Below are 25,780 nucleotides of genomic sequence, written 5' to 3' on the forward strand. Positions count from 1 at the left end.
GGAATGAAGTGATAAAATGCTCGTATCGCTGTAGGTCTTTATTATTAATCACATTTTTTAACAGAGAAATTCATTGTTTACTTAAAAAATGGAGTCTTCCAGTCACTCTTAACAATCTTTATTTCATCATATCTTTGTTAGCTATTTTAAAACGAAATTTTATACCTGTATGATAACTAAATATCAATTATGTACAGATGCGTAATTGTGTATTCTTTATTTTTTATATTAGAATAGTATGGTCCATTTGCACAAAATGGTAGTGTTACAAATTCTTTATATAATCATCTATACTTTAACAGACATCGACTTATTGACTAGATCTCCTCGTGGCCTTAACGCTATAAATTATGCCAAGTTCATAATTTATATTTCTTACGTCTAAATGGTATTGTGTCTTTTATGCATCATTTACGTCCCGTTCATGGTCATTTCAAGGATTAAGTTCATACATCAATGTCTGCGTTACCCTGTTTCTTATAATTCCATATAAGACGTGTATACAAACATAGGTGATTGCGATATACACAAGAATATGTATAAGACATCGTTCGCTCATGTGTAAATACATTTATAGGACACTAAAATACCTATTCTTTTCTATAATAACAATATTTTCTTTACAATTACAAGGATAGCGAATAGGGGACTATAATATGTATTGTTACTGGTAGATTTAATTTCATTTGAAATTCATAAGTAACTTTGAATTTCTTTGTACTTCACTTTATAGCACTTATATTTCCAATTTTATGTAGGTATAACAAAACAGACAAATGGGGTATCGGTTTTGAGCCTCAAATAATTCTTCAACCATTTAATACACTTCGAGTTTATATTTCTTCTGTACTGAAATCTCTTTGTTACAACAAATTAAACTTATAACATTTAATGCAGACAAAATTTGTGTGCTGGTAAAACAAGATTATTCTAACAAAAATTTCACAGCCCTACATACATATATCTTGGAATTTCATTCCTCATTGCGAGCTCAATAACTGTCTTTTCAATGAAAGCATTCACAAGAACTGAGGTAATTGTATTCTTTGCTGCATTTTTCTTGCAATTGAGTACCTCCATGGACTCTACCATTGGTAATCCACGGAAAACAGATTGTTGGTCATTTTGTTATTGAATATAAAATAGTCCACATACACAAAATTTTTAACCACTTCAAGTGGAACTATATTGTAATTTATTTAAAAAATGCAAAGGAAATTCGTGTATACACAGATATGTAGGTACATGTTATTAAAATAATAAATGCAAATTAATAATAAAATCTTGATACATTACTTTCCTAATATATGTATTTTGTATATTCGCTCATTGCTTTACCTGTAAACTCGTTAAAACTGTGCACAAACTTTGCACATTGAGCAGAATGCAAGTTCCCTTGTCATTGATGTTAGCTAAGTCAACTATTAATTCGTCTATCTATTTGGCGCTACAGGCACAACTCTTCTGCGTTAGGATCTTTAGTGTGTCTGCGTTTTCCCGGTGAGAAAACGTACAACTCCTCGCTTTTGTTCGACGATATGGAGCAATTAGTTTTCTGCCCACTGCGAATGTAATGGCCAGCTTCTTTCTTGCTTCGTACACTCGCTTGATCCTCGTCGATGAATGAGCGAGTTGATCCTCTCGTTACTACACCTTTGTAAAACGACGAGACTGCCGGGTAACCGCCAGAGATTGTCCGTTTCCATTCGTATCTATGAGATTTCAAGTTGCATGTTATTACATCATCCTCATTTATTCTACGAATGCGTTTATCTCTTCCTCTTTCTTCAAGGAGAGTATTTTAGGTGTCCGCCTCCGATCACTTTGATTTTTGGATATGTTATAGAGGACCGAAAAATAAGAAACACGTGTTTTTTTTATTTTTCCCCGTTTTCATATTTGGGGGGTGAAAACTGCGTTCAAAGTTAGGGTTGAAAAATCATTTTTGTGGATTTTTGAAAATCTGGTGAGTCAGTCATATTTCGCATTCAAAGGCACAAAATTCGTCCATTGACACTATTCCCCTATCTCTAATAGTTCTCGAGATATTCCACAAAAATGATTTTTCAACCCTAACTTTCAACGCAGTTTTCACCCCTCAAATATGAAAACGGGGAAAAATAAAAAAACACGTATTTCTTATTTTTCGGCCCTCTATAACATATCCAAAAATCAAAATGATCGGAGGCGGACACCTAAAATAGTCTCCTTGTAAGAAGGGTTAAAAACCAGCGCTGTGAGGATCGTTCTACATATATGCTATGTATAGTCAGGGCAAAATCAAGTGGCTGCTTAGGATCATTGAGTAGCTATCACCACCATTCAAAATTCCGGCAAATTTGCAGAAAGTTATTATTTCCACTAGAGTGATGGACATACCTAATAGACGTTCGAGTACTTTTCGTCTTATCTGCTTCAGTATTATCGTTTGGCGGACTGCCCGACCATTTTCGCGATTTAAATGGACATCTTTGCTGAAACTCTCTTCTGAACTTCCCCTGAAAAAGTGGGTCCCGTTGATTAATGCAGTTTTTTACTCCGCGCAGCGTTTTGGATAGGAAATGGTGATTAAGTGTCGCGACTATAGCTTTAACTTTCATCAGTTTTAAATGTGATTAATCATATTCGCTGGTACATACGTTGTATATTCCGTAGATGAATGGATTGTAGCAACTGTTCGACATGGCTAACCAGTCGCAAAAAAACCAAATGTAGTTGATATATTTGTATCTGAAATGTTATTTCTTTATGACTTATTGTAATACATATAATGTATTCTAAGCAAGTTAGTAAAGGAGGACCGGCAACACGTAAGTTTCCCAACGGATAAAAATATTTTTAATGCAAATTCAATGAAATTCATTAGGGTGGTTATAAAGATTTATTTAAAGAATAAATTCCAGTTTCCTTTCCTTTTTACGAAGCCCCTTATTTGGCCCTTATTAGCCCCCTTCGAATGGTAATTGTAGAAGCATTTGCTGCTTCAATTTCCCGACCGTGGTTTCCAAGAAAAACACTTTACCGAACGCGAGTAAACTACTTACTTGTCAATATCTGGATAGATGTACCGCAAAATGTGATACGTTTGAAGGGGCAGCCAGCAAAGTGTAAAAAGGGCCACGACAATGATGAACATTTTTATCACCTGAAACCGTAATTAACAATTCGGTTAAATAATGGATATCGACGGGGAAGAAACAGCTCGTTTCTACATCGATTTAGCATTATTAGAGGAAGTGCAGTATATTTGAAATACCAGTTTGTTTAAGACGAATAAACAATTACGGCAGAGGATGGGAACAAATAAAACTGCATAATATAATAGGGAAACTAATAAACCTTCATATTTCAAACTCTCAGTAATAATAAAAAACAAAAAGTAGCTGAAACTTTGGTCTAAATGAAAAATGACAGGAAGTATCGATTTCGTTAAGATGCAGGTAATTTATAATACCGGTAGTTTAATTTATCTTCACTTTATAAGATTATTTTCTTTTATGATGCAATCAGGCTCAAAAATCACAATATAATAATCTTAGGTAAATATAAATGGACAGCTCTGGCCGAAATCGACGCGGCGATAGCCGTTTCGCGTGAAACTAAAGCATCGCTAAGCTTTGGAATATTCCAAATTACCTTCACCTTCGGTATTCCGAATTAGCAACACGGCATTGAAACCTAAAATTTCATGTCACGCTTTGTATTCTCGAAATTATCGCAAAACTGACACGGAACCATAGAAGAACATGTAAATAAGTAGATTAAGTGTTTAACTCTAAAGTTTTGGCATCGTTTAACCATGATTGGAACGATTGTATACTTGCTGAAAAAGTTTTGCAGAATGACGTTTCCTTACTCTGCAGATTAAGTCGAAAATGTCAAAATGGCAGTTCATCCACAAATGTGATTCGTTAACAGGTCACTAGCCCCTATTATCTACGGTGTTACAAATTAAATAGCGTTAGTAGTTTAATAGACACTTCGGTATACCAAAGTACCAACAGTATTCCAAATACGCTGCACTTCCTCTACAATTCGTGACGCTCGTAATTTCTCTATCGCGCAACGCGCGAAAAAACACGTTATGCATTCCTTCGCGTAGCCTGGAAGTTAGCACCTCCAAACTTTATAAATATTTATAACATTCGGGTTAAGGAAAACACAAAAGAAATCCAGCAAGAACGTAACCCGCGCCTTAACCTTACTGTAGAAAAGTGCTACACGAAAACCGATACTAAGCTGACTGAAACATTGCCGGATAGTATTCGTTCGTACCCTCATTTTGTTCTTCATCAATGTCGCGTCTCGAGAATCCTCCGCATTCCCTGGCGCTTTGTTGCCCCACAGTTTCAGTACCATTCTTGCATAGGCGCACGTAATAATTGTAAGCGGGATCACATATTGCAGGATCACCAATAATCCTCTATAAATTAGCATCGAGGTGTCGGAGAGATTCTTGGTAGAGCAGAACGGTTTGGTATAATTTGTGCTAAATGGGAGTTCAGAGTCTAAGGAAGGGTAAGCAGAACTGGATTGGACGTTCACCTCGTTTGTGGCAGAATATTTGTAGAGGCCGATGGCTGCAATGGATGTTACATAATTTAATTTTATTATATCAATTTAAACGGCAACTGAGAAACAAGAGCGATTAACGTGCGACGCTTACCATCATGATGTAGTATCACAGTGACTTCGAACGCGATAGCCATCGGTGTGGACAAAATACCCGCGAGCAACCAAATTCCAGCGATGGTAATTTTGGCAGTTGATTTGCTTGGCGTTGCACTATTTATAACGGGCATGTATTTACTCAGCATATCGTCGCAAGAGAAGGTACAATGAATCACGAATAGGGAATTCAATCCCGGGATGGTAATATCGGGATCCCGGCTGTTTTTTGGGTTCTAAAATTCCCGGGATTTGATGTATCAAGTTATAACTTATTCTGAGAATTTCGAGATTTTTTAAAAACGTAAATTACTTCGTGAACAACTGAAAAATATAAAAATTGGAATCCAAAAAACAGCCGGGATCCCGGGATTGAATTCCCTAATCACGAACCACGTGTCGCTCGCAAGCAACGAGAGAGGCACAGCACGACAGTTTCTCTAGTTTCAGAGTTTCGCGATGATAATTTTTCGCAAGTTCTTGGCAAAGAATCGAAAGATCATCGCTTGTAGTCCGATAAAGAGAAAGTTGGGAAATATGTACACTTTGGAAGTTGGTCCACTCTTGTCGCGTATGAACGACAATGGTTGCTTTTTAAAAGAGAAAATATGCTCGGAACTTACTAGACGTAGGAACTGATTGTAATAAAAGGATTAAAAAGCACAATATCTGTGATGAACTGGAATGATAAAGAGGATCAATAGATCGGAAATTAATTATTCAACGTACCTAAGTGGTTTCAAGATCGCTCGATGCCGATCGATTGCGACCGCTGTCAGCGTGAATATGGAAACGCTGACGGACAGAGCTTGCACGAAAGGACAAAGTGCGCACATGAAATTGGGCAGGTCCCATCTTTGAAGTACAGCCGCTTGGAACTAGAGAAGAAAGTAATAAGTAGATACGGGGTGGGGGCAACTTTGAGAAACGGTCAATTTGACAGACGACGATTGGTTGCTCGTTTGAGCCCATTTTGTAGCGCCAATTTAATTAAAAAATTAAAATTTAAGAATATTCACTTCTTTTTAGTATAAACTTAATAGAGATTAATTTTTAACAATAAGTGATTTCTTCTCAAGCCTGTGGACGCCCATGGCCTCGTCTTAGGAAAGCCTCGTTTCCAAGGAAAATTCCCTTTTCTTCAACGAGCAGTTTAATTATCGAAGATCCAGAAAAATTGGTGAATATGCATGGAATACACCCTTGCATTTCAACACCTATTACTCTGCGATTAATGAGATTCACGTTGAGTGCAAGCAAATGCCTTACCTGGAATGGAATCGAGAACAAGCCTATAACGATGTCCGCTAACGCTAGGTTCGCTATGAAAATGTTCGTTACATTCTGCATGTGCCTGGAGCTGGCTATTATCCAAATCACTAGAGAATTTCCCACTACCGCCAGGAACGATATGCTTCCGTATAATATGCTGAGTATCACGAGATATAACGTTGGCACTTCGTACGTGTGTTCTGAAAAATGGGAAAATACCACCAAGAAGAAATTATGGTAGATTAAGCACGCATACACATTCACACGTTGCTGGAGCAATGCGTTAGGAATACAAAGAGGATCAGCTGAGATGAAACTTGGTGAGAATGAAATGTATCGATGATGTAGAAGTCGAATTTGTGTACATATAACAGTAAGTCGAAGCTGTTGGACGAAAAGAATTTGTCAAGACAAATCAGGTGTTTTGCAGCAATTCATCTGTAATATCGTGTATCGCTTTACTTTCATTAGTTACGCAGGCCAATTGCATTTACACCGCAACGTTGTAACGCATACATTACCCGCAATGCTTTTATGCAGGATTACTGACTTGCGGTGCATAGTGTGTACCTTCAAAGAAGCTCATTACGTTCATAATGTAGCGACACTATTAAAACTTAAAAGCAAATGTTATCGGCGCACCGGTTCGGTCTGTTTCTAAGAGATTAAATAAAAGCTATTGTGCAAATTTTAAGATTAAATTTCCAACGTTTCGGTCAGTATTGCGACCATTATCAAGGAAAATAATTAAATCAGGAAGAAAACTGCGTCTGCTTTAATAAATTTGGCTCGTGTTAAACGTGCGAACGTACGTTGGAGAGTTTAATCTTAAAATTTCCACAATAGCTTTTATTTAATCTCTTAAAAATATAAAACATTTACTTTTAACTTTTAAAAATTCTTTACGGTCGAAATTCTAAATTAATTTATTTAGCAACACTATATTATGAATATACTATTGAACATACATTCGCGCGTGAATCGATCTCTGCGGTGAACGTTTCGAAATTGAAAGAATTAATAATAACAGAAAGCAGCTGATCAGAAAGTTGAAGTTTGTTTAAAATAAAACAGATTTGCCTTCATAAATTCGTGTTGTTTTTCTGATAATACCCAGTTGTTCTTTTGCATGCCATTTCGAGTTTAAAGTAGGGCAAAAGCAAATTCATTATGAATTCGCCCTTATCCGTTATGTCGCTTCAACTAAATTAATTAACTACAAACAAAACGGATGGAACGCACGTAGCAGGAAGCACCTGTCCCCTTGTCGCATATAATTCAGAGACTACATAAATTTTTGTCGCGAAGACGCTGACCCAAGCCTTCCGGTCTTACGATACGCAAGGGCGACGTTGCACATTTTCGTGTTACTGGAAAGTACGAGGGTTTGGTATATTTTTAAGCTGTGTCACGAGTGTTATACAACAGGAATCTAGGTTGCAGCACAGAGTTGTTCAAATAAAGCTGAACTCAGTAATCCTGAAGTACGACGTATATGTGTAGCCAGTTATATATGACAATGGCAGTGAGTCTCGTTTATCAGAATGCTGGATTTGTTACTCTTAACAGCAACGAAAGGGTACACGCACACGAAGGAATTTAGATTGGTACTTTATTGGAGAATCCTAGCTTTCCGGAGAAAGCTTTAGGACGAAATTACGATATCTACAGTTAAAGGAGTCCGCTAAAAGGACATTGTCCATCTATCTACGTTGATGCTACTTCAGACCTATAGTACACCCTTGCAGGCTTCGTAAATTGGTATTGTAAACGCGAACGAATGAAATTTCAATAGAACATAGAACGTTAATAGCTCGCGGAAAAGGGAAGTTATAAAACGAAGCGAAGAATGCAGTTGTAAAATATGCATTTAAGGGGTTATGCCTACCTGCAAGGTCTGAGAACACAAGTATTTTCGGGATTTTTTTTAAAACACTCGAAGACTTTTTTTTTTAATAAACCTTCGTGTATTCGAAAGTGTACATGTTAAACTACTTGTGGTAATTTTTGCGATGGAAAATATACATAAATAAAAAAAAATATTAGCGATCTCTCGGCAGCGATTTTTTTGTCAGTAGTTTGCGGTGATCATTTTAATTCTGACCTGGTTCATCTGAAATAAAAAATTCGCGGGAATTTAGTTAGTATATTGGATTATCTTGTCCTTAATCGTTTATTAACCCAAGATATTAATTTGCTACAAAATGGCAACTTCTCATAGCAAAAGTATCGATTTTCACCACAGAATCGCGCTCCTGTTTCATTTTCCATCTGTAAAATAACAACTACCCAACGGAAATGAAAAACCCACGATTAAGAACAAGCTAATCTAATATACTGACTAAATTTGGTCGAATTTTTGATTTCTGATGAACCAGGTCGTAGCTGTAGTGATCACTGTAATAAAAAAAGCGCTGTCGGGAGATCGCTTATAATTCCTTTATTTATTTAGTTATCGCATTGCAAAAAAAACTACAAGAACTTTAAAATATATACTTTCGAATATACTACCGTTAATTTAAATAAAAGTCTTCAAATTGAAGAAAAAAAATCCCGAATATACTTGCGTTTTCAGACCTTGCAGGTAGGCATAACCCCTTAATTTGAGTAACAGCGCGGATAATGCATTGCCTTCGAAGACTATTCCCGTCTAATGTGTTTTATTCCTACCGGTTCAGTCGTTCTCCAAGTTCTTATCCAACTGAATTAGGTTGATTCCCATTAGCGCTCATGAGACGCGATGCTCAAGTGACGCTCACGCTCGTATGCCGAGCACATTAGTACGTACAACTATTTGACGAATAGTTGACGAATATTGACGTGCACAGTTCATTGCGTTCTCGTTTTATATTTAAAAGTACAACCGTATTTAAAAACTTCTCCGTGTGGATTTAGCAATGATAGCCCTATTGTTAGTTGAAAACGAAGAAAAGTTAGTGAAACAAAGTAACAGGCGAATATTTTGAAGAGAATTTAGTTCGTTCAGAAAGCGTTATTACCTTTGCCGAAAGCACCGAAGCATGTACACGAAATTTAGACAATTTACTATGCCAAGGGGGGAATTCAAATAATGTGACTTTCAAAGAACGAGAAATGCACAAAAAGTCTTTTAATTTGAAAAGGGGCCTGTTTCAGTCAAACATAATGTAAAAAATAAAAGTATTGAACTTACCTGTTGCATGATCGTGTATGTCGGGAAGGTCAATATCACTATAATTAAACCACTCTGTGGATAACCACCCTATAAGTTTAAATTACGGATATACATTTGTTTATGGGACGCTCAAGCTCAACCACGCTCCAACATTGTCTCGATAGAGTAACTGCGTTCTATTGAGTGTAACGAGATCGCAGCGTCTCGGATTTGAATGCTCTGCATGATTGACTCTTGAGCGTCGAATTCCTAGAGAGCTAATAAGAATCATCCTTTACATATGTACCTATATACAGTCGTGATTTTATTCAGAATGATCCTCGAGTTGGTACGATGAAAATTTTATGCTCTGTACCACTGATTTACATGAACATTCGAGTAATGGTAGTCAAAGGAAATAGTATTGTTACTAAATTCGGGTTTTACATGGGTGCTTGTAATTACAGTGTTAATGTATCGTGCGATGACGTTTGATTATATAAAAAAAATATTTCAATTAAAGCGATTCAAAAGCAAAATTGATTTCATTCGCGATAATTACAAATTATACTCGTTTAATCTGAACTGGTTTGAAGTCATTCGTGACAATAGGTAATTTATCTTCCTCCCTCAATATTCTGGTTTCATACCATTATGACAGTTTTGTTAGTATGGTAAACAATGGATGATAAATGTACTAGAATATAACACATGGTTTCAATGGAAACTAATAATATTAGCCAAAGTCCCAATACCTTAAACTTTGACAAATAAATTATTGATAAGGTTTCGTAATAACAGTTTCATTGCTAACAATCTAATGCATACCGATGTCGTCGTACCAGGAATAATTTCCGTCGAGGAATAAACTGTTTATATCCAAAGGGCCCATCTGCAATAAGTCGTTTTTATTATCGGTTATCCACTTTGGTAAACGTATAATTTCCGTAAAACTAGTAGTTTCATTAATGGAATTACGTGACAATGAAATATTTTACTATATTTTCAAAATATTATTCAAGATTTACGTATTGTATAAATAAAGGTGCAGCAAGTATCGTCGTGGATAAATTACGGTAAAAAAAGCGAAGACCGTCGATGGCATGACTTATTCATCGGATTTTACCTTGCCTTCTTCGTAGACCCCACTTTCATTGTCAACAGAGTTTATCAAATTACCCATGATTCAGACAATTTGTTTCCTTGCATGGATTCGCTTCTACGTAGGCGTCCAGTGTTGCTATCGCCGAACAGCAGTTCTCGTTGTCCTTTCTATTTCATCTAGAAAAAGTGCGTACAGTGATACAAAGGGACGATCTTGCTAGAATCTAAAAAGGCTCGTAGAATTTAATGAGAGAAGAGAGGATTTAGGTGGAACACAACGACCAGGGACAAGCGTTCTGTTCGTTTTTCGCCATTTCAACAGCAACGCTTTAATTGAGCCAATTCGTGTACTTCACTAATTTCATTATCATAGGATTCGAAAAGTAGGTTACTCCGCTAGAGACGCAAAAATCTCTGGGAAGAACCCCCGCACGCATACGTTTCGTTCGTTAGCTACCCCTCTTCCGTACTCAGCTAGTCCTTATCATAGTGCTTGCATAAAAAATGCAAATATGTACTTACAAGTAATGGAAGTGCAGCTGCATGCATTCCGATAGAGAGTTTATTATTACCCGTACAGCGGTTGAAGCTTGCAATGCAGATACCTTTCCCCCTTTCCTATGCTTCTAGTGCCAAACTTTTTGCCAGAAAAAAAAGTGCAATGAATATTAAAAGGCTCTGGTCCTTTGAACGTTTTTATCGGTATTGAATAACTATTAGTTGGAAGCTGCGTTTCGTTGTGTTTCCGCGTGTTTGATACAGATTTGAGTGTGCGGCATTTAGACGCGAAGCAATAATTTCGACCGAAGCGTTTTTATTATCGCAGATATAAGGGCCTTAATCGAAATAGTTTAGTGGAAGCGGATGTGCAAATAATTCATAGCAACGTTGTAAAATGTTTCAGCATAGCTATGTTCGTAAATGTTAACTGGGAATTGATTTGAAAGGAACGAAGGATTTTTATTTATTCTCCAGTACCATACAGGGTCTCGATACGTGTTCTCCACAATAGATCTGCAATAATTAACGCGTAACGAGTGTTTCAGCACGAAAACCCCGTATTTTACTATGTGGTCGTAAAATGAATGGTTTGTTACAGTTCTGAAGCAAACGTGTGAATAAGGTACACGAGAATCATTAAGCAACTACAAGCCAATTAAATTTTAGTTGGAATTCGATAGAGTGCATGCATTCTTCCAAATACAACACGATCGTTTTTCACTGGAAACGCTCTGTCGGTTAATTGAACGGAATTGGTTTTGACGGTAATTGACAGTTGCATGTTTCGCATATATTGTAAGCGAAAATGTAGAATACTTTCGCATAATATGGTTACCTATATAATTAAACCGAGGCACCTGAATTTCGAGACGCAGCTTTCCTATATTGTAGATTCTCACTACGGTTACTAGATAAATAACTGTATTTTCACTGCAATGTCACTGGATTATGATTTTACATCGATGCTTTGAATGATTCGCGCTTTTTTTCAGAAAATTGTCATTTTTTTCAACAAGCGAAATATAATTCTCTGGTTCATTCAATCTGCTCCGGAAAGCAAATGGCATTTAAATTCGTTTAAAATATTTTTCACGCTTTGAATATTCACTTTTCATTGAAATCTGCTGAAAGGGACAGAACGTGAACTTCGTCTTATCCACGAGCCACGTTATGCACATAAGGTTCACGTTAACGATGCATTACGTATGCAGGTGCATGCTTGTATGCAAGTTCTGTCGTCCTATTCGTATACGTTAGCAATAATCAAATGTTCAGTGCATGATCTATATTGCGTATGGTTCGAATTACCAGAGAAATTGGTGCTTCAGGGTAGATTTGATATATGATGATATCGTTTTCATTGTGGAACGGGGAATCCCTTTGTAACCGCTATTACAATTTCAACTTGGATTCCGTAAACTGTTCTACGACCAAAAGCGCCGCTTTTGATTCATTTTGTTTGAATAACGGAATCGAACTTTTTAAAATATCGTAGGTATTCCAAGCAATTTTGCCCCTTCAACAAAAATTGAATATCCATCGATACCTAAACTCAACTTTCATTCTATATTAACTGAGTTACCGATTTCGCCCGGGAATTATTTGTGATGTTTCCAAAATAAAAAAGTCTAAGAAAATAGCCAATAATCTAATCTAAGATGTATGTAATGTACATGCAAAATTTCAATGAAAATCGTTCAGCCATTCAGGCGTGAAAGAAGTACAAGCAAGCAAACAACGTTTCACTTTTATATATTAGTAAGGACTTTTAAGAATTCCTAGTGCCGCAGCAGTTATATTTGACTTTGTAGATTAGTGTTTACCAACATTTTTTGAGTCGCGATCCCCTTTTATTAATTCAAATAACTTGCAACCCTCCATGTAAGGTAAGGTAAATTTAATAAGTTGAAGAAAACATAGGTATTAAAAGTAGGTATTTCAGAATATAATTCTAACTTAATAATATTGAAAAAAAAAACGTGACGACCTCCCAAAAAACACTTCGCGACCCGCGTGGGGGTCGCGACCGGTTGGGAATCACTGTTGTAAATCGATAAACTGTTGAAGTTGTTCGCGGAATGTTTAATAATCAATTAAAACGTATAATTTCAGCGGAACTAATTTCCGTGATTAACGGAGTTAGTGAAATATGCCCACGTCATTTAATATGTGATTAGTAATTTGTGCCCGTTAAATCCTCATTAACAAGTAGACTATATCACCGAGCGTAGGTTATACCAGTCAAACTTTATCCAGCTATATAATCGAACTGTTTAACATCGAATATACTTACCTTCAAATTGTTCCTTACTTATCAGCCCATTATTGAGAGTGGCTCCACAAACCGTAGAAAAAGCTGTTTCGTGTTACTTCCAGCCTTTTCCTAGACCGAGTACGTAGATCAAGATATAACGCTGAAGTTCATATTTCTCTCGAAGAAAGAGCAACGGAACGCCGCGCAGAGATGCAGTATTCTGAGGACGCAATCTCTGCTCCATGAGTGTATAAAGTCAAAATGCCTGTAGCAATGTAACTTGATTTTCTGAGATGGCTTTCGTGCGTGGGGACGGGAAATTTAAATGGAAGGCGCGTCACCTCTCGTTCGCATTTGTCTTTTACTGCGAAAGCGTGTAGCTCTTTGCATATTTCTTGGCAGCCAGGCGATTGGCGAGCCGAGTTTCCCGGATTGCATTCTTTATCGGTACCCGAGCCGATTCTTCAGGTCTTATTTCAACTCGAGCACATATATTAGAGAATCGCGACGGAACTTTCTTAAGTGCGCACAAGACACGGGAGAAGGAACTTTCTGTTATCAGCCGTTTCGAGAAATCGTTTCGCGAGCCGACCAGCTTTACTCAAAACGAATGACACCTATACTTTAACATCACTTCTGTAATATGAAGTTGCGGTGACGAAATGCTGCGGAAGCACTCAGAAAAATTGTACGAACAGTGTTCTGCTTAGAAGGAAACAGTTCCCTCGGAACTGTGCTGCATTATCATTCAACGGGGCATCAGAAAATGAATCTTTCAGTGACTTTTCACATTGAGGTGTACGAACGTGAACGGAAAGCTGCCTCGATAAAATCTCTTTAACGTCAAAGCAATTTATACAATGGCCTTGTTGCACTTCCAAGCATACACGTTTACGTACAGAGCTTTTGTACTCTCTGCTAGATTGCTTCAACTGGGAATCACTGATTTCACCTCTAACACCGGATTCACGGGACAATTTTTCCGATTAACCTAACGTCAGCCATCCGTTCCTCTCATAGATACGTCTTGACTTAGAACCACGTATTTCCCCGCAGCAGATACGCAACGGGTACAGGGGGTAAATTCGAGAATCAAACGCCACGGAAAAGTGCAACCCCCTTTCGCCGCTGCTACTCGCAAACGGAAAGAGATAGACAGATGATTTATATAGCCTTAGGTCGAGGAAGGAACTCCGCAACTAAAAACTATACGAACCTTTATTATCAGTTGAATCTGAGCGAGCTGGCATTCTGTGTATCGAAGCACTTCCTCCCGTGTCAAATTCTCTCCAGGCACGGACCTTTTAGCACACGTTGTCTGTTTAGTCCGAGCGGCCGCTTATTACGGATCATCGAGACTCCATCTATAGGTACGTTTGACCACAATAATGAAATTCCTCGAAAATGTGTGCCACGGACATGTTGAAAAATCCACGGGAATGCTTGTTGTGATAAAAGACACGCAATCGTTCCGTGCCAGACGATGGCGACACGAGAGCGTGGCCAGCGCGGGGCAAATGATAGGAAGCTAGGTTCATAGGACAGGTCCATAGCGTTACGGCGTTCTAGCACCATGGTCATGAGAGACGCCCTGACAGTACCTTGTTACTGCCATGCTTCCTCGGCACAATATGCACTTTGTGCTTGCTAACGTGATTATGCTATTCGGCTGACGTAATACCAACATGCAGAGGCGACTTTAATACGCTAGACGTCTTGTCCGAGCGGGCCACGAAGGAGTAAGAAAAGAGGGAGAGCCTTTAAGTGGCGAAAGTATTCGATTTACCTGGGCGTGCTGGCTACTTCGCAGCGAAAGAGCACTCTATCGGTTGACGATTTTAAGGGAGCCGAAGGGTAGTTACTTTCGTAGTGGAAAGCAGTTTTTCAATTGGCAATTTCCAATCCGCAGAAACGTATATATTTCTATGTTTAGTTTCGGGAGGATCGTAAAATGAATAGAGGATCGTTAACGGCAAACGCGAACTGGCAGTGTCCTCGCTTTGGAGCTGACTCAGTGTCGGTATTTGGATTTCAACAGACAATCTATATTTACAAAGCGCCACGGCTAAAGGGTGAATCTACACTGTTTTTAAGAGCTGCTACTTTTTGACCCGGCTACCCGAAACAACTTCAAGCAATTGAATGTTTCATTGTCCGCGGTATTGTTTGATATTGGCCAAAAATGATCGAACAATACCACATTCAATGGCTTGAAGTTGTGCCGGGCAACCGGGCACGCGACGTCAACAAGTAACAGCTCCCATGATCGGCTGAAATAAGATCCAATAGCTCATTTGAACATGAACCGTTCCCTAAACGCGGTCATGCGTCAATGATCTAACTGGCCACCCTCGCATAAAATTTTCACGACCCTGTGCAGAGTTTGGGGAGGGTAAAGAATTTTATACCACCCGTGGTCAAACTTAATTAAAGGTAGCGCCCATGTCAAACAGCCTCGTTTTTCTACGATGCTTCGCCTTATTGCTCTTTTTTTTTCGCCGAGGGTCCGTTTAATTTGTCCAACGTTACTACAGTTTTTTTGTACCGGGCAGAATTTGTGGTTTAGAGGGCTGGTGAAATTTGAATATAAATTAAAGTTGGCCAGGGGAACGAGGCACTCATATAACGCTGGTTCGATAAATAAATATGTAGTCGTTAGTGCGAAACCAGCGGCAATACATACGCCAACCACCATTCCTACAGATCGTTATTAAAGTTTTTTTTCAAAGGGGATGAACTGGCAGCCAAAGCTCTCGTTTGTGGTAGCTCTGATGAAATGAAATTTCAATACAAGGTTTATACATTTATCTCGATAAAATTTGGATATTTGTAATACACCGCAATATGTCTAAGCAAATGGAGCATATATGAAAATTTATCGAAATGGATATTTCTTTGTCGAGATTTTTTATTTTTTATTTAATTGGCCAGGGAAGAAGGTCTTTTATAAATTTGAATCGAGCTTCTGTACGTTCAGCTGATGGAGTAGGAGGGGTAATAATATTAATTATTAAGCCCTTTGGAGTGTATATTTTGGGACGCTATTTCATGAATCATGTTGATTTAGAATATGAAGAACGCGAAAATATTGCTGGTTCATATTCGTCATCGCGGCAGGTTTATAAACTACGTGCCTCCAGCGTTTGTATTCTTCAAAAGGAGAGTTTACTCTCTTTTATTCCTCCCATTTCTTTCGGAATTTGATACGACTGAAACGTACGTATGTACACACGTCATCTCGAATGTTTTGAAATTCGGTGGGATTTGTCAACATTGCGAAGTTATTCGTTATTCAAGCTTTATTCTGCATTTCGTTTTAGTTGTTAAGCTTAGAACAAACAAAAGTATAATTTAAATTGAAATCTGATATCTCCTCAAGTTCAGTGAAGCTCGCGAGGATATCCAGATTTTTTCCAGGTTTTGAAGCACAGATCTATAAAAAAAGATCGATTTAACGAGTTTCGCGGTTTTTTCGCCATCAGTTTTCCACCCTTCATTGTGCCTGTATTTGCTTGGTGGAATCCTCTCGCTGAGGAACTCGGCGTTCGTTTGTATAAGACCACGCGTATGCATTTTATAAACGGAAAATTTTACCGCGTTGGATTGCATGTTATTTTTAATTTGTAAATATTCCGAGGGACAATCGACGCGAAGGCCGTGAAATGCACGTAAACGGACACGAAGTAAAATGCGATAAATCCCCATTTTTGCACGTTCCATTAAAACTCTGGCAAGAAAGATTCAATACAAATGATAATTATACATGAAACGTGAAAATTCTGATTTCTAGCGATTTAACAGAAATTCCTGCAAACTCTTCTTACTCGAATTTAGTCCAAATTCTTTCACAGTGACTTAGAAATAACTGTGTATTCCTAAAGAAGTGAACACATGTGTTCTGCGTTGTAAATTCCTTCATTGATTACTACCTCTGGATTGGATTAGAAATTTGTTGAAATTCTACGGTGAAATAAGACATTCGTCTCTTTATCAGTGTTTTCTTTTTGTCCGAACGATAAAACTTGGACGGTGTACAGTTCGTGTAGCACGTTTTGTCGCGAACTTATCGGTGGACGAACATTGCGCGCCTGCAAATTCTGCCAAATAATTTATATACGTGCCGAAAAGCGTTAACACGTAAAAGAGTCAAGAAGAGGTCTCGGAATGGGTACACGTATCCTGTTGAGCCGCTGTACGTCAAAAGTTGGACGTTACGAGGATCAACGAGGAGTCGTGAAACAAGCTTCATAAATGGGGGATCCAATTAGAATCCTATTACTTTTTCGAAACTTGCGACTTTTACGCGATTTCTTAGTTAGAAGACTTTGTCTTCGTGAGAAGCCTCATCCGATCTACTTTAACGCCAGAGTGGAGATCCTACAACCAGTGGAAATCTTCTCATAGAATAAGGACGAAAGTCTTAAGGTCGGAAGTTGATTAGATTATAGAATTTTCATGGAATAACAATAATAATTGCAAGTAATAAAACTGGTCACGCATTTGGAGCATCAGTTCAACTGACACTTGTATCCAAGTTTGACGTAATTTTATCAAAATTCTATATTCCGATTTGAAATATGGCAGGGCGGGGACAGTGGAACCGTTTTACCTCGTTTTCGTAGGAAAATATGGCAGTTCCGCGCTCAGCGAAGTTTGGTTGAAATATATTCTATTCCGATTTCGAGTATTTTAGAAAGCCGGCGGTATAATAAATGTACCGCTTGACCTTTATTTCACTCACACTTTGCATTGAATTCGGGCGACTTCGTGAAGTCAATTGGACACACCATGAATGTTCTGTGAAAAGCATTTCGCTTTTATATACTATATCACAGCGGACCCATTGTGAACAGTTAACTTTGGCTTGACGCGGGACTCCTTTATCCTGTAGATTTCGTTGCATATTACTAAAAGCGTTGCAATTTCAAAGTACTCCTCGCCAGAAAGTTATAGGTCCGCCTGATTTTTATTTTCTTCCGAAAATTTGGATCGATGTAAATGCAACGCGTTACAATTTTAAGAGAATAAAATTGATGGGGGTACCTGTCCTTTGATTCGAACAGAAGGAGAATGCTTTTTTTAGATGGAATTGTATGTGTTTAGAATTGTGTGTTTAGACTACAAATGTGAATTTATGTTCTTTGAAGAAAAGGACAGTATTGGAATTGGTACTCATTAATTAGCATTCTTATTGGCACTCCGTGTATATTGTTGACCGCGGATAGTAATTCACACCGTTGTTTAATGCCCAAAGATCCGTTCGTTTAATTGAAATGCAAATTTCATATCCATTGCATTCGAAAAATTGCACGCGTACTCGAATGTACTGAAAGTTCGACCATGTGCCAATTATTTATAGCGGAGAAGATACTTCTCTATCGACGGTGTTAAATCACGCGCACAAAGTAGCTGTAATTATTGTTTGCAAGGGAAGTGGATTCAGAACCGGAGCGACAAATTCGTCCTCAGTTTATCGAAGAATAACGAGCTTGAATAAATTGCAGAGAATTTGCTGTAACGGGGCACGTCAGAGTGCAAAATTGCGTTAAGCGAGTCTGAGACAGAAATTGAACGAGTGCCACGGAAAACATTTAATGCACTTGTAACGTACGATGTTGCCCGCAGAATGAATGGCTACGTATGTAGCTTTGCAAGCTTTAAGAAAAGAACGGAAATAGGGAAAGAAATTAACAAGTAACATGCAGAAGTCGCAAGGGCAGAAACTTTGTTACCCTGAGAATAATATAGTTCGGAGCGAACGAATTCTTTTTATAAAATTCCAGTGTAGCAGTATATTTGCATTTCAGTGTAAGAGATCAACTTCATTTGCAAAAATACAGCCTGGAAAACAGTTCTACGCGGGTTCTCCGTGAATACTCGTGTTCTCGGTACTCGGCACACGCAAACTCCAAGCTTACGCACTTCTCTGCCCAATTTCACCCTGAGAATTTTTAGACAGCAAACCTATCTCGCGTCGACAGGATTACACTTGTTAATGTAACAGGGCAGAAGATGACTTCCCTAACAACAAATTCATTTAGCTTCGATTGCCCGTCTACGAGCGTTTCCTAACAAGATTTTGATGAAACGAGCCAAAGATATTGCTCCGTATCGCTGCCTTATTAATTTCCACTGGTTGCACCGTTCGTGGTTTCAACTGTTCTACAAATCTCGGCCGACTGCAATCTCGGGCGCACGGGTGCAATAAGTCGCGGCGATTACGTTAATCTGGTAGAAGAACGCGTGCATTAATGTGCCAGCATTGTCGTTGTTCTTAACCGTACAATCTTTGCTCCGTGAGGGAATGGGCCCTCCGCCGTCATTGATTACGTTTCAGTTGCTGCGTCAACAGATTCTCTGATGAAAGCTTACGGATCGGAATTTCGAATGGCACTCTCGCTGTTAATGGGTTTACTTGTCACTGTTATTCGCCGCTGTCCCCTTTCGCGTTCAAGCTGATCTGGCAGTTCTCTCTTAATTGCACCTAAACGTAGATAATGCTAATAGTCCCGTGTGAACGCTCTAATCCTAACGATCGTGCTTCAGCTCGGACGGTTTTAGAAAATCAAACGTATACGAAGACTGTTATCGTTCCATAGAGTTCAAGGTTAAGGAATAATTAGCTAAGAATCTAAATCACGAATGATATCCACTTTGACAGTAATAGGAGAGTATGGTTGGACCAGGTACACTTTTTATAGTTAATGGAGAGGAGATAACCGAATGAAATATGGTTTATCACAGTGCAATTCTCAAGTCCACGAATATCAATTTACACTTCGATACAAGGTTGGTGTTACATCACATTCACGCGAGGCTATTTTCGTGAGGTACCTGTACGATTTTATTTTATGGACACTCGTTGCGGTATTGGAAAGCCAGCAAACAGTGTTGTCGATCCGAAAATAGTCTATCGAGGGGAAGCTCGGAACGGTAACAATGATACTCGGGCAGCCACCTGGTTCATTTTGAATCGTGGGTACATCAAACGTACACCGACTTCTCATTATGCCTGTATGCTTTCTCTAAATCCTAAGCAACCATTCAGAAGTTACCTTGACATTCTCTCTTTCTCATTTCAAAGCGAATTTGCTTAACTTTACTTTCCCTTGTCTCCAGCTTCGTGTCGGGTGAAAGAAGCTTGTCTGTACCATTTTACAAATTATAGTTAGAGATTAATTGGGTTCAATACCATTTCACTTGCAACAAGATCGAATTTGTACGCTCAGGAGAAAATAACACTTTCGTCAGGTGCCTAAACATCATAGAACTCACCCGAGCGGCAGAGCATCCACTTGACGATCAATCGCGAAGGATTTACACGATGGTCCCCCGCAGTTCTGTACTTTAGCGCAAACGGTTACAGTGTTACGAGTTCGACCTTGTTCCTCTTCAGTGACAGTAGCAATTGCTCTTGCACAGAACCCACGATCGAACGCGTTTACACTGTCATTTGATATCACCCTGTCGCGCTCAAACAGTCAGCGAGATCACAGGGATGCTTGCAGCCAGCGCAGCACGCCGTATGTGTGATTCCATCGTATGCTAATCTGCCGGCTATGAACATTCGAAGCTGTTAGTGGTAGACAGAAGTTCTTCAGATCGCAGGTTTCCTTATTGTCCCGCTACGTAAGCTCGTAAATGTCCAGAAATATCGAAGGTCCTTCCTCGGACAGGTAATTCACATCGCTTGGTTTCAAAGTGAATCTTCGATTCCACCGGAGTCGACAGCTCGAGCCTGGTTCCATAGCATGGCGAGGTGGCAAAGGATTCGTGGGACTCTGGCGTTCGATGTTTCGACGAATCTAGATCACTGGTACGACGATCACACTCTGGCACTCCCTGAACGGCTTTGAAAACGTCTGTTCGTGTTACTAATCCTCCGCCACACTGCACATATCCACGTCCTCAGCGCAGCGCTCGACTCGGTGTCAACGAACGCGGGTAGGTCAGTTCTAGTCGGCGTTTGAACGTTGACAGAGGATCGCAGGTGGTGTGCTAGATCAAAGGGCACCAATGGATTCTTCGATTTTTAGGGGCCTCAGCTTTTCAATTAATTCCACCGCGCGGCTCCCTCGACTTCTTATCTTGCGCCCGGGCACCCACTAAATCCATGATTCATTATCGAAGGACCAAACGGAAGAGTCAACTTCCGTTCCCTTTTGTTCCGGCTGAATTTCAATTCGAAAAAGTCTCTAGCTACGAGGCTCCATTGGTCTTCCTGTTATCTGTCATTGATTGATGCAAGCGAGCCGCAGGATGCTCGGTGCCCCTGTACGCTGAGCAAGGGGCAATGTTTGTCGCGGTCTGGTTGCGTTTCGGTAGGTGCGCGCTTTCCGAGAACTCGCGACGAAATGCCGTCGGTTTTCACGGTGTGTGACGGTGGGGCGCGAGTCTTCGGCGGGCATATCCTCGTGGAAGGAGATCATCGTGGAACCTGCGCTCTCCGTGACCCTCGTGTTGTCGCGTGCTTCGGTTCGCGCGAACCAACACTCGTGATCCTTCACCCTGCTATTTTCTTATCCGTCCCCTATTCTACGCGCGCGAGACCTTCCGTTTCCCGGTGCCCGGTTTAGAAATAACGATCTATGAATCGCGCGCGCACATAGATCGTATTCACGCTGCTTGACGCATTGTGCGCTTCTTCAATGCACTGTTCAACGCAAAGAGTATGGAAATAGGGTTCCCTCGGCAAACGTCTATGACAAGTGACATTGCGTCGAAGAAAATCGTTGCTTTAGTTGGCGATGTTTTTTTTTAAAGATAGGAGTTTGATAAAAGCAATTTAGGTCCTCTCAGGTTAAATTGTTCGTTAAAATCTCGACGATTTTAAAAGTGAACGCGATTGGAAACTTTTGCTTCGTGCCGAAGTTATCGTGATTTTCTTCAAGTACATACATTTTCTTTATTTCTTGGCGAGTAAAAGAACTGTGCGCTATCAAGATTGCCCCCGGGCAGAACACGAAACACAAGGCTTTCGTTTTCAGGCCGCTTTGCGAACAGTTTTCTTTGGGCGAGTCGTAAGTAGAAACTTCCACTATGTGGTCAGACGTAGATGCATGTTTCTGCTGTGAGCACGTTTAATTTAATCTACTGTTTATATTGGATGGCAAATATGCCACCGGTAAATAGTTTATTATTTGGAACATTTGTTAATAGGAGAATAATGCAAGGATTATTGAAATGGTAAAATATGTACGAAACACACAGCTGTAGGAGGAACGGGGATACGGAGGCAACTCGAGTTTCCAACTTTTCCAATTTACATCACTCCGATTCTCCGGGGCTCATGCGTAATGAAGCTGACAATTACCATTGATTGTAAAGGTGTTTCATTAGTTTCCTTCATCGCATGTTAAGAGCCCATGCTCTGCATAATGCATCATTTGACAAAGTTAATGATTAGACGTGCAGTTTTATAGCGGGTCGGGAATTTATTATAGGTTTCCTAAGTTATTGTTTTCCAATGCTATCGATAAGTCCATTTAACTCGGTAAACGAATAGCTTCTCTATATCAGAGAGCGAATGTACAATTATTGTTGTTTCGCGGTATTGATCGGGGAATAGTTTTAATTGCTGCCTGTCAATTTCGAGTCTTCAGAAGAATTCTATTCATCCGGATTTGAACGTTGGGTTAGTGGAAGATGTACGCGAAACAGCATTCGATTTAAATCGCAATGGGACTTTATAAACTGTAATTGGCGTAATAACAGTAAAGCATTAATTATTGGAAATTCATTTCCACACGGATTCCTAACGTTATCAAATGCGAATGATTTCAATGATTTCATTCATAATGGTAAAATCAAATAAGTTCACGCTCTGTGCCTTGCACCTATTTGTTTGTTAAAATTACTCCTGTGAATAAAATGAGAAATATTTTTATAACAGCAAAAGATATCAAATCACTGCTTTCGGAACGAAATCATGTTCAGTATTTCGAGCTGTATATAAAATTCCATTTAGCGTTCTGCTTTTACGAGGCTCGCTAACAATATACCACGCAGCATGAAGATTCGAAGGATTTAAGACAGATTTAGGGAAAACAAAGTTTTCGAGCCTTCAAATTCTCCACCGAATTATTCCCTATTTTCTAATAAAATTAGTTGAGACACCGCCTCGTTTCGTCATTTTCTTCATAATTGTCACTAATTGAAAACAGGTGGGCGACTTTTTCTTCTGTAAACAGAGATTGCTTGTCCTAAAGAGCTGGAGCTAAATTACTTGTGGATGTCAGTAGCAGACATGTTCTTCTACTTGGCTCTCAGATGGCGAAGTTGGTCCTCGGTACACGCTATAACACGATTTTCCCATAAATAACACATTGTCCGAGGAACAAAGGGCACTTTTTTATAGAGGTGCATTTGATCGTACCCAATGTTCACGAACTCACGATCTTTAGCCGTAGCTTCTGGGTTCTTATAACATTCCATTGTCTGCGAGCAGGATCCTGAAGAAGCATTATCCATCGCACCAATACGTCCATTTCTATTATGTTCAGTTTTCAGCTATTCTACGTGCAGCGCTGAAATGTCTGAGGTTAATTCGAAATCTCTGTCACGGTGAGAATGCGTTTCCTTCGATACGATTGTCCCCTTTGTTTCCGCTTGGAATGCAGCGCTTATGGTACTGCTTTTCCAACAATATACTATCTCTCAGTGTACTATTTACTACTTCGTCCATCCCCGTAGTACACGTTTCAGCCACCGCAGGCATAGAATACAAATAGAGACAGTGTACGATGCGTATGATTTCTTACATGTTGCTCTATTCCTCGATAATGGCCCCTATTGTTATATTCTTGGACATGAATCTGCGCAGAAAAGTTTTGCTTCGGGATGTTGGTCTTGTTGTACTTTAAACTACAGCTTGCTAATGGGTGTTCGCTGCTTCGTACTTTTAGGGAAGTTCGAGGAGTTACAGCACCACAGAGAAGTCAGCACTGACGTCTGTCAATATTGATTTCTCAATTCTAAGCTGTGGAATTAATTTGGGAGTTCGTGGAGATCGTTGCCGAATCGCTCAGTAAATAATCCTCTTCCTAATCGAAAATACGATTCTCACTAGGCGGTAAAACAATCCACCAGGTGGATTGATCGATTGTACGTTTGAATGTTTTGCGAAATTTTGCTGCAGTCAAATATTATTTCCGCTAACAGGTGGGGAATCAACGGTGAAGCCACGCCACGATACTGATAGAAAATCGATAGCACGTATGTGCCAATCAGGAGGCAAACATTTGTGTTGAAAATTCAAGCAACGTTCACAGCAGCAACATAGTATCTTTCAAAATGCATATCGAATATTACACACACGCAACGAATCGAATTCGTGGAATGCATAAAGCGGGACTAGCCCTGTGGATGCTTTGATAAACTCCAAAATGTTCTAAATAGGTGAAGCTTCTATTCCAAAGCTTTCCTTTAGGAACCGACAGCCTTAAGATTCCTCTCTGTGAATTCAATGTAATGTTCCCTTGGCTTAATAGATCCGTATGGCTTATTCTACACAGCATGAAGCTGAAATTCGATTACGTGGCTCAAAGTGGAGTCGGACTGAAAAATAATGTTGCAAATTCAATTTGATACTTTATGAATGAAAACTTGTAAAAAGTTATCTTCGAAATATGAAATATTTCACATTTTCAATTTTAATAATCGTCTAGTGAATGATCAATATAGCTTCTTCTGATAGACTTCTCTTTTCCAAATAGTACACATCAAAAGCTTGAAAAATTCAGTAAAAGAGTATACAAGCATCGCTAAACAATCAAGTAAACAAGTTAATAGTTGCCACACGAGATTCATGCATAATCATATGCATCGTATCATTCGCCTTTCTGCCTGGCTACGGATCATACGTGCATCTGGCAGTTCTGGCACCATGCTCCAAGTACGTATTTACAAATGGCACGAAGGGTGTGCCCGACCCACTAAATTTCGCATTGCCACACGTTACTGTAGATCCAACAACGTCCACACTCGGAGAGTCTGCCAGGAGGTACTATCGGCTGTTATCGTTATCGAGTGAATGCTGTTTATCGTAGAAAGTAGGTGATTCAGAAGGTCTCGACTGTTTTGCAATCTGAAGTTCACAATCGCATATCTGAAACACGAAATGCCATTCGATCAATACACGAGCATTTCACACCTTCTCGTTCCAAAGTAATAAGAAAAAAAACATCGAATAAGGTGCTGAGGGCCTAATCGGATTCCCGTTTCGACACTTCGAGGCATTATTCAATTAGCGCGGCGGGGTATCCTCCGTGTCGGAATGAAACGCATCCAAGGGATATTACCCGTTGCGAAAATCTAGGAAAGACTCGGGAGAGTCTGAAACGAACACCATTCACGATTGCCCTGAATCCCGTGTGCTTTTTCCTTCCTCCAAAGCACCCTTGCGGACGCCAGATTCGTTGCGAAGACGCTCCATTGCGCAGAGATTGGATCACGCTTTTCCACACCTGTGATTCTCGGTGTCTGCCCGGGAAGCGATAACTAACGAAACTTGCCCAGTGCCTTCGCGGATATTCGCAAGGAAGCTTGCTCCTTTGCCAAGCGTTCCATATAGAGATATGTCGTGGCAAATTGCCATTATATGACCACCGTGCCTATCATCATTTAGTCGACGATCATGCATCTAAGAATCTAAGCGATCGCCTGGGTTGCACTAGCCTCGACCCGCCATTAAATGGGAGAAGGTATCATTAACGAATCATCGAGCAGGCACCGTCTTCCCCAGTGGAAAACGTTGTTTGGAGCTCGCCAGGCAGCTCCCCCCGATCTTGGACTGGTTGAAGTCAATTTCACGTCCTCGCGACATGACGTGGTCGAACCCGAAGGATACC

General features: G+C 39.6%; 1 protein-coding gene across 3 annotated transcripts; it reads right to left on the minus strand.

The window, feature by feature from the left end:
- Positions 1-23: 23 nt before the first annotated feature.
- LOC143366100 (RYamide receptor) lies at positions 24-21,299 on the minus strand. Of its 3 annotated transcripts, none has more exons than XM_076806880.1 (12): positions 20,208-21,299; positions 10,200-10,354; positions 9,902-9,965; positions 9,113-9,181; positions 5,938-6,140; positions 5,398-5,546; positions 4,667-4,785; positions 4,276-4,580; positions 3,045-3,145; positions 2,640-2,730; positions 2,380-2,498; positions 24-1,712 (listed from the first exon to the last, which is right to left on the minus strand). In XM_076806880.1, the coding sequence occupies exons 2-12, from the start codon at positions 10,254-10,256 to the stop codon at positions 1,448-1,450; spliced, it is 1,542 nt and encodes a 513-aa protein (XP_076662995.1). In that variant the 5' UTR covers positions 10,257-10,354; positions 20,208-21,299; the 3' UTR covers positions 24-1,447. The 3 variants fall into 3 exon arrangements, with proteins under 3 accessions (XP_076662995.1, XP_076662996.1, XP_076662998.1); XM_076806881.1 differs by lacking the exon at positions 20,208-21,299 and adding an exon at positions 10,700-11,483; XM_076806883.1 differs by lacking the exon at positions 9,113-9,181.
- Positions 21,300-25,780: the final 4,481 nt, after the last annotated feature.

Source organism: Andrena cerasifolii, chromosome 2 (assembly GCF_050908995.1).
Source record: "Andrena cerasifolii isolate SP2316 chromosome 2, iyAndCera1_principal, whole genome shotgun sequence".
Classification (NCBI taxonomy): Eukaryota; Metazoa; Arthropoda; class Insecta; order Hymenoptera; family Andrenidae; genus Andrena; species Andrena cerasifolii.

Coding starts and splice junctions, on each gene's coding strand:
- LOC143366100 (XM_076806880.1), bottom strand. CDS start 10,256: ATGGGTAATTTGATAAACTCTGTTGACAATGAAAGTGGGGTCTACGAA. Junction 9,966..10,199: donor GGGTCTACGAAGAAGGCAAG/GTAAAATCCGAT, acceptor GACTTATTGCAG/ATGGGCCCTTTGGATATAAA. Junction 1,713..2,379: donor AGTACTCGAACGTCTATTAG/GTATGTCCATCA, acceptor GAAATCTCATAG/ATACGAATGGAAACGGACAA.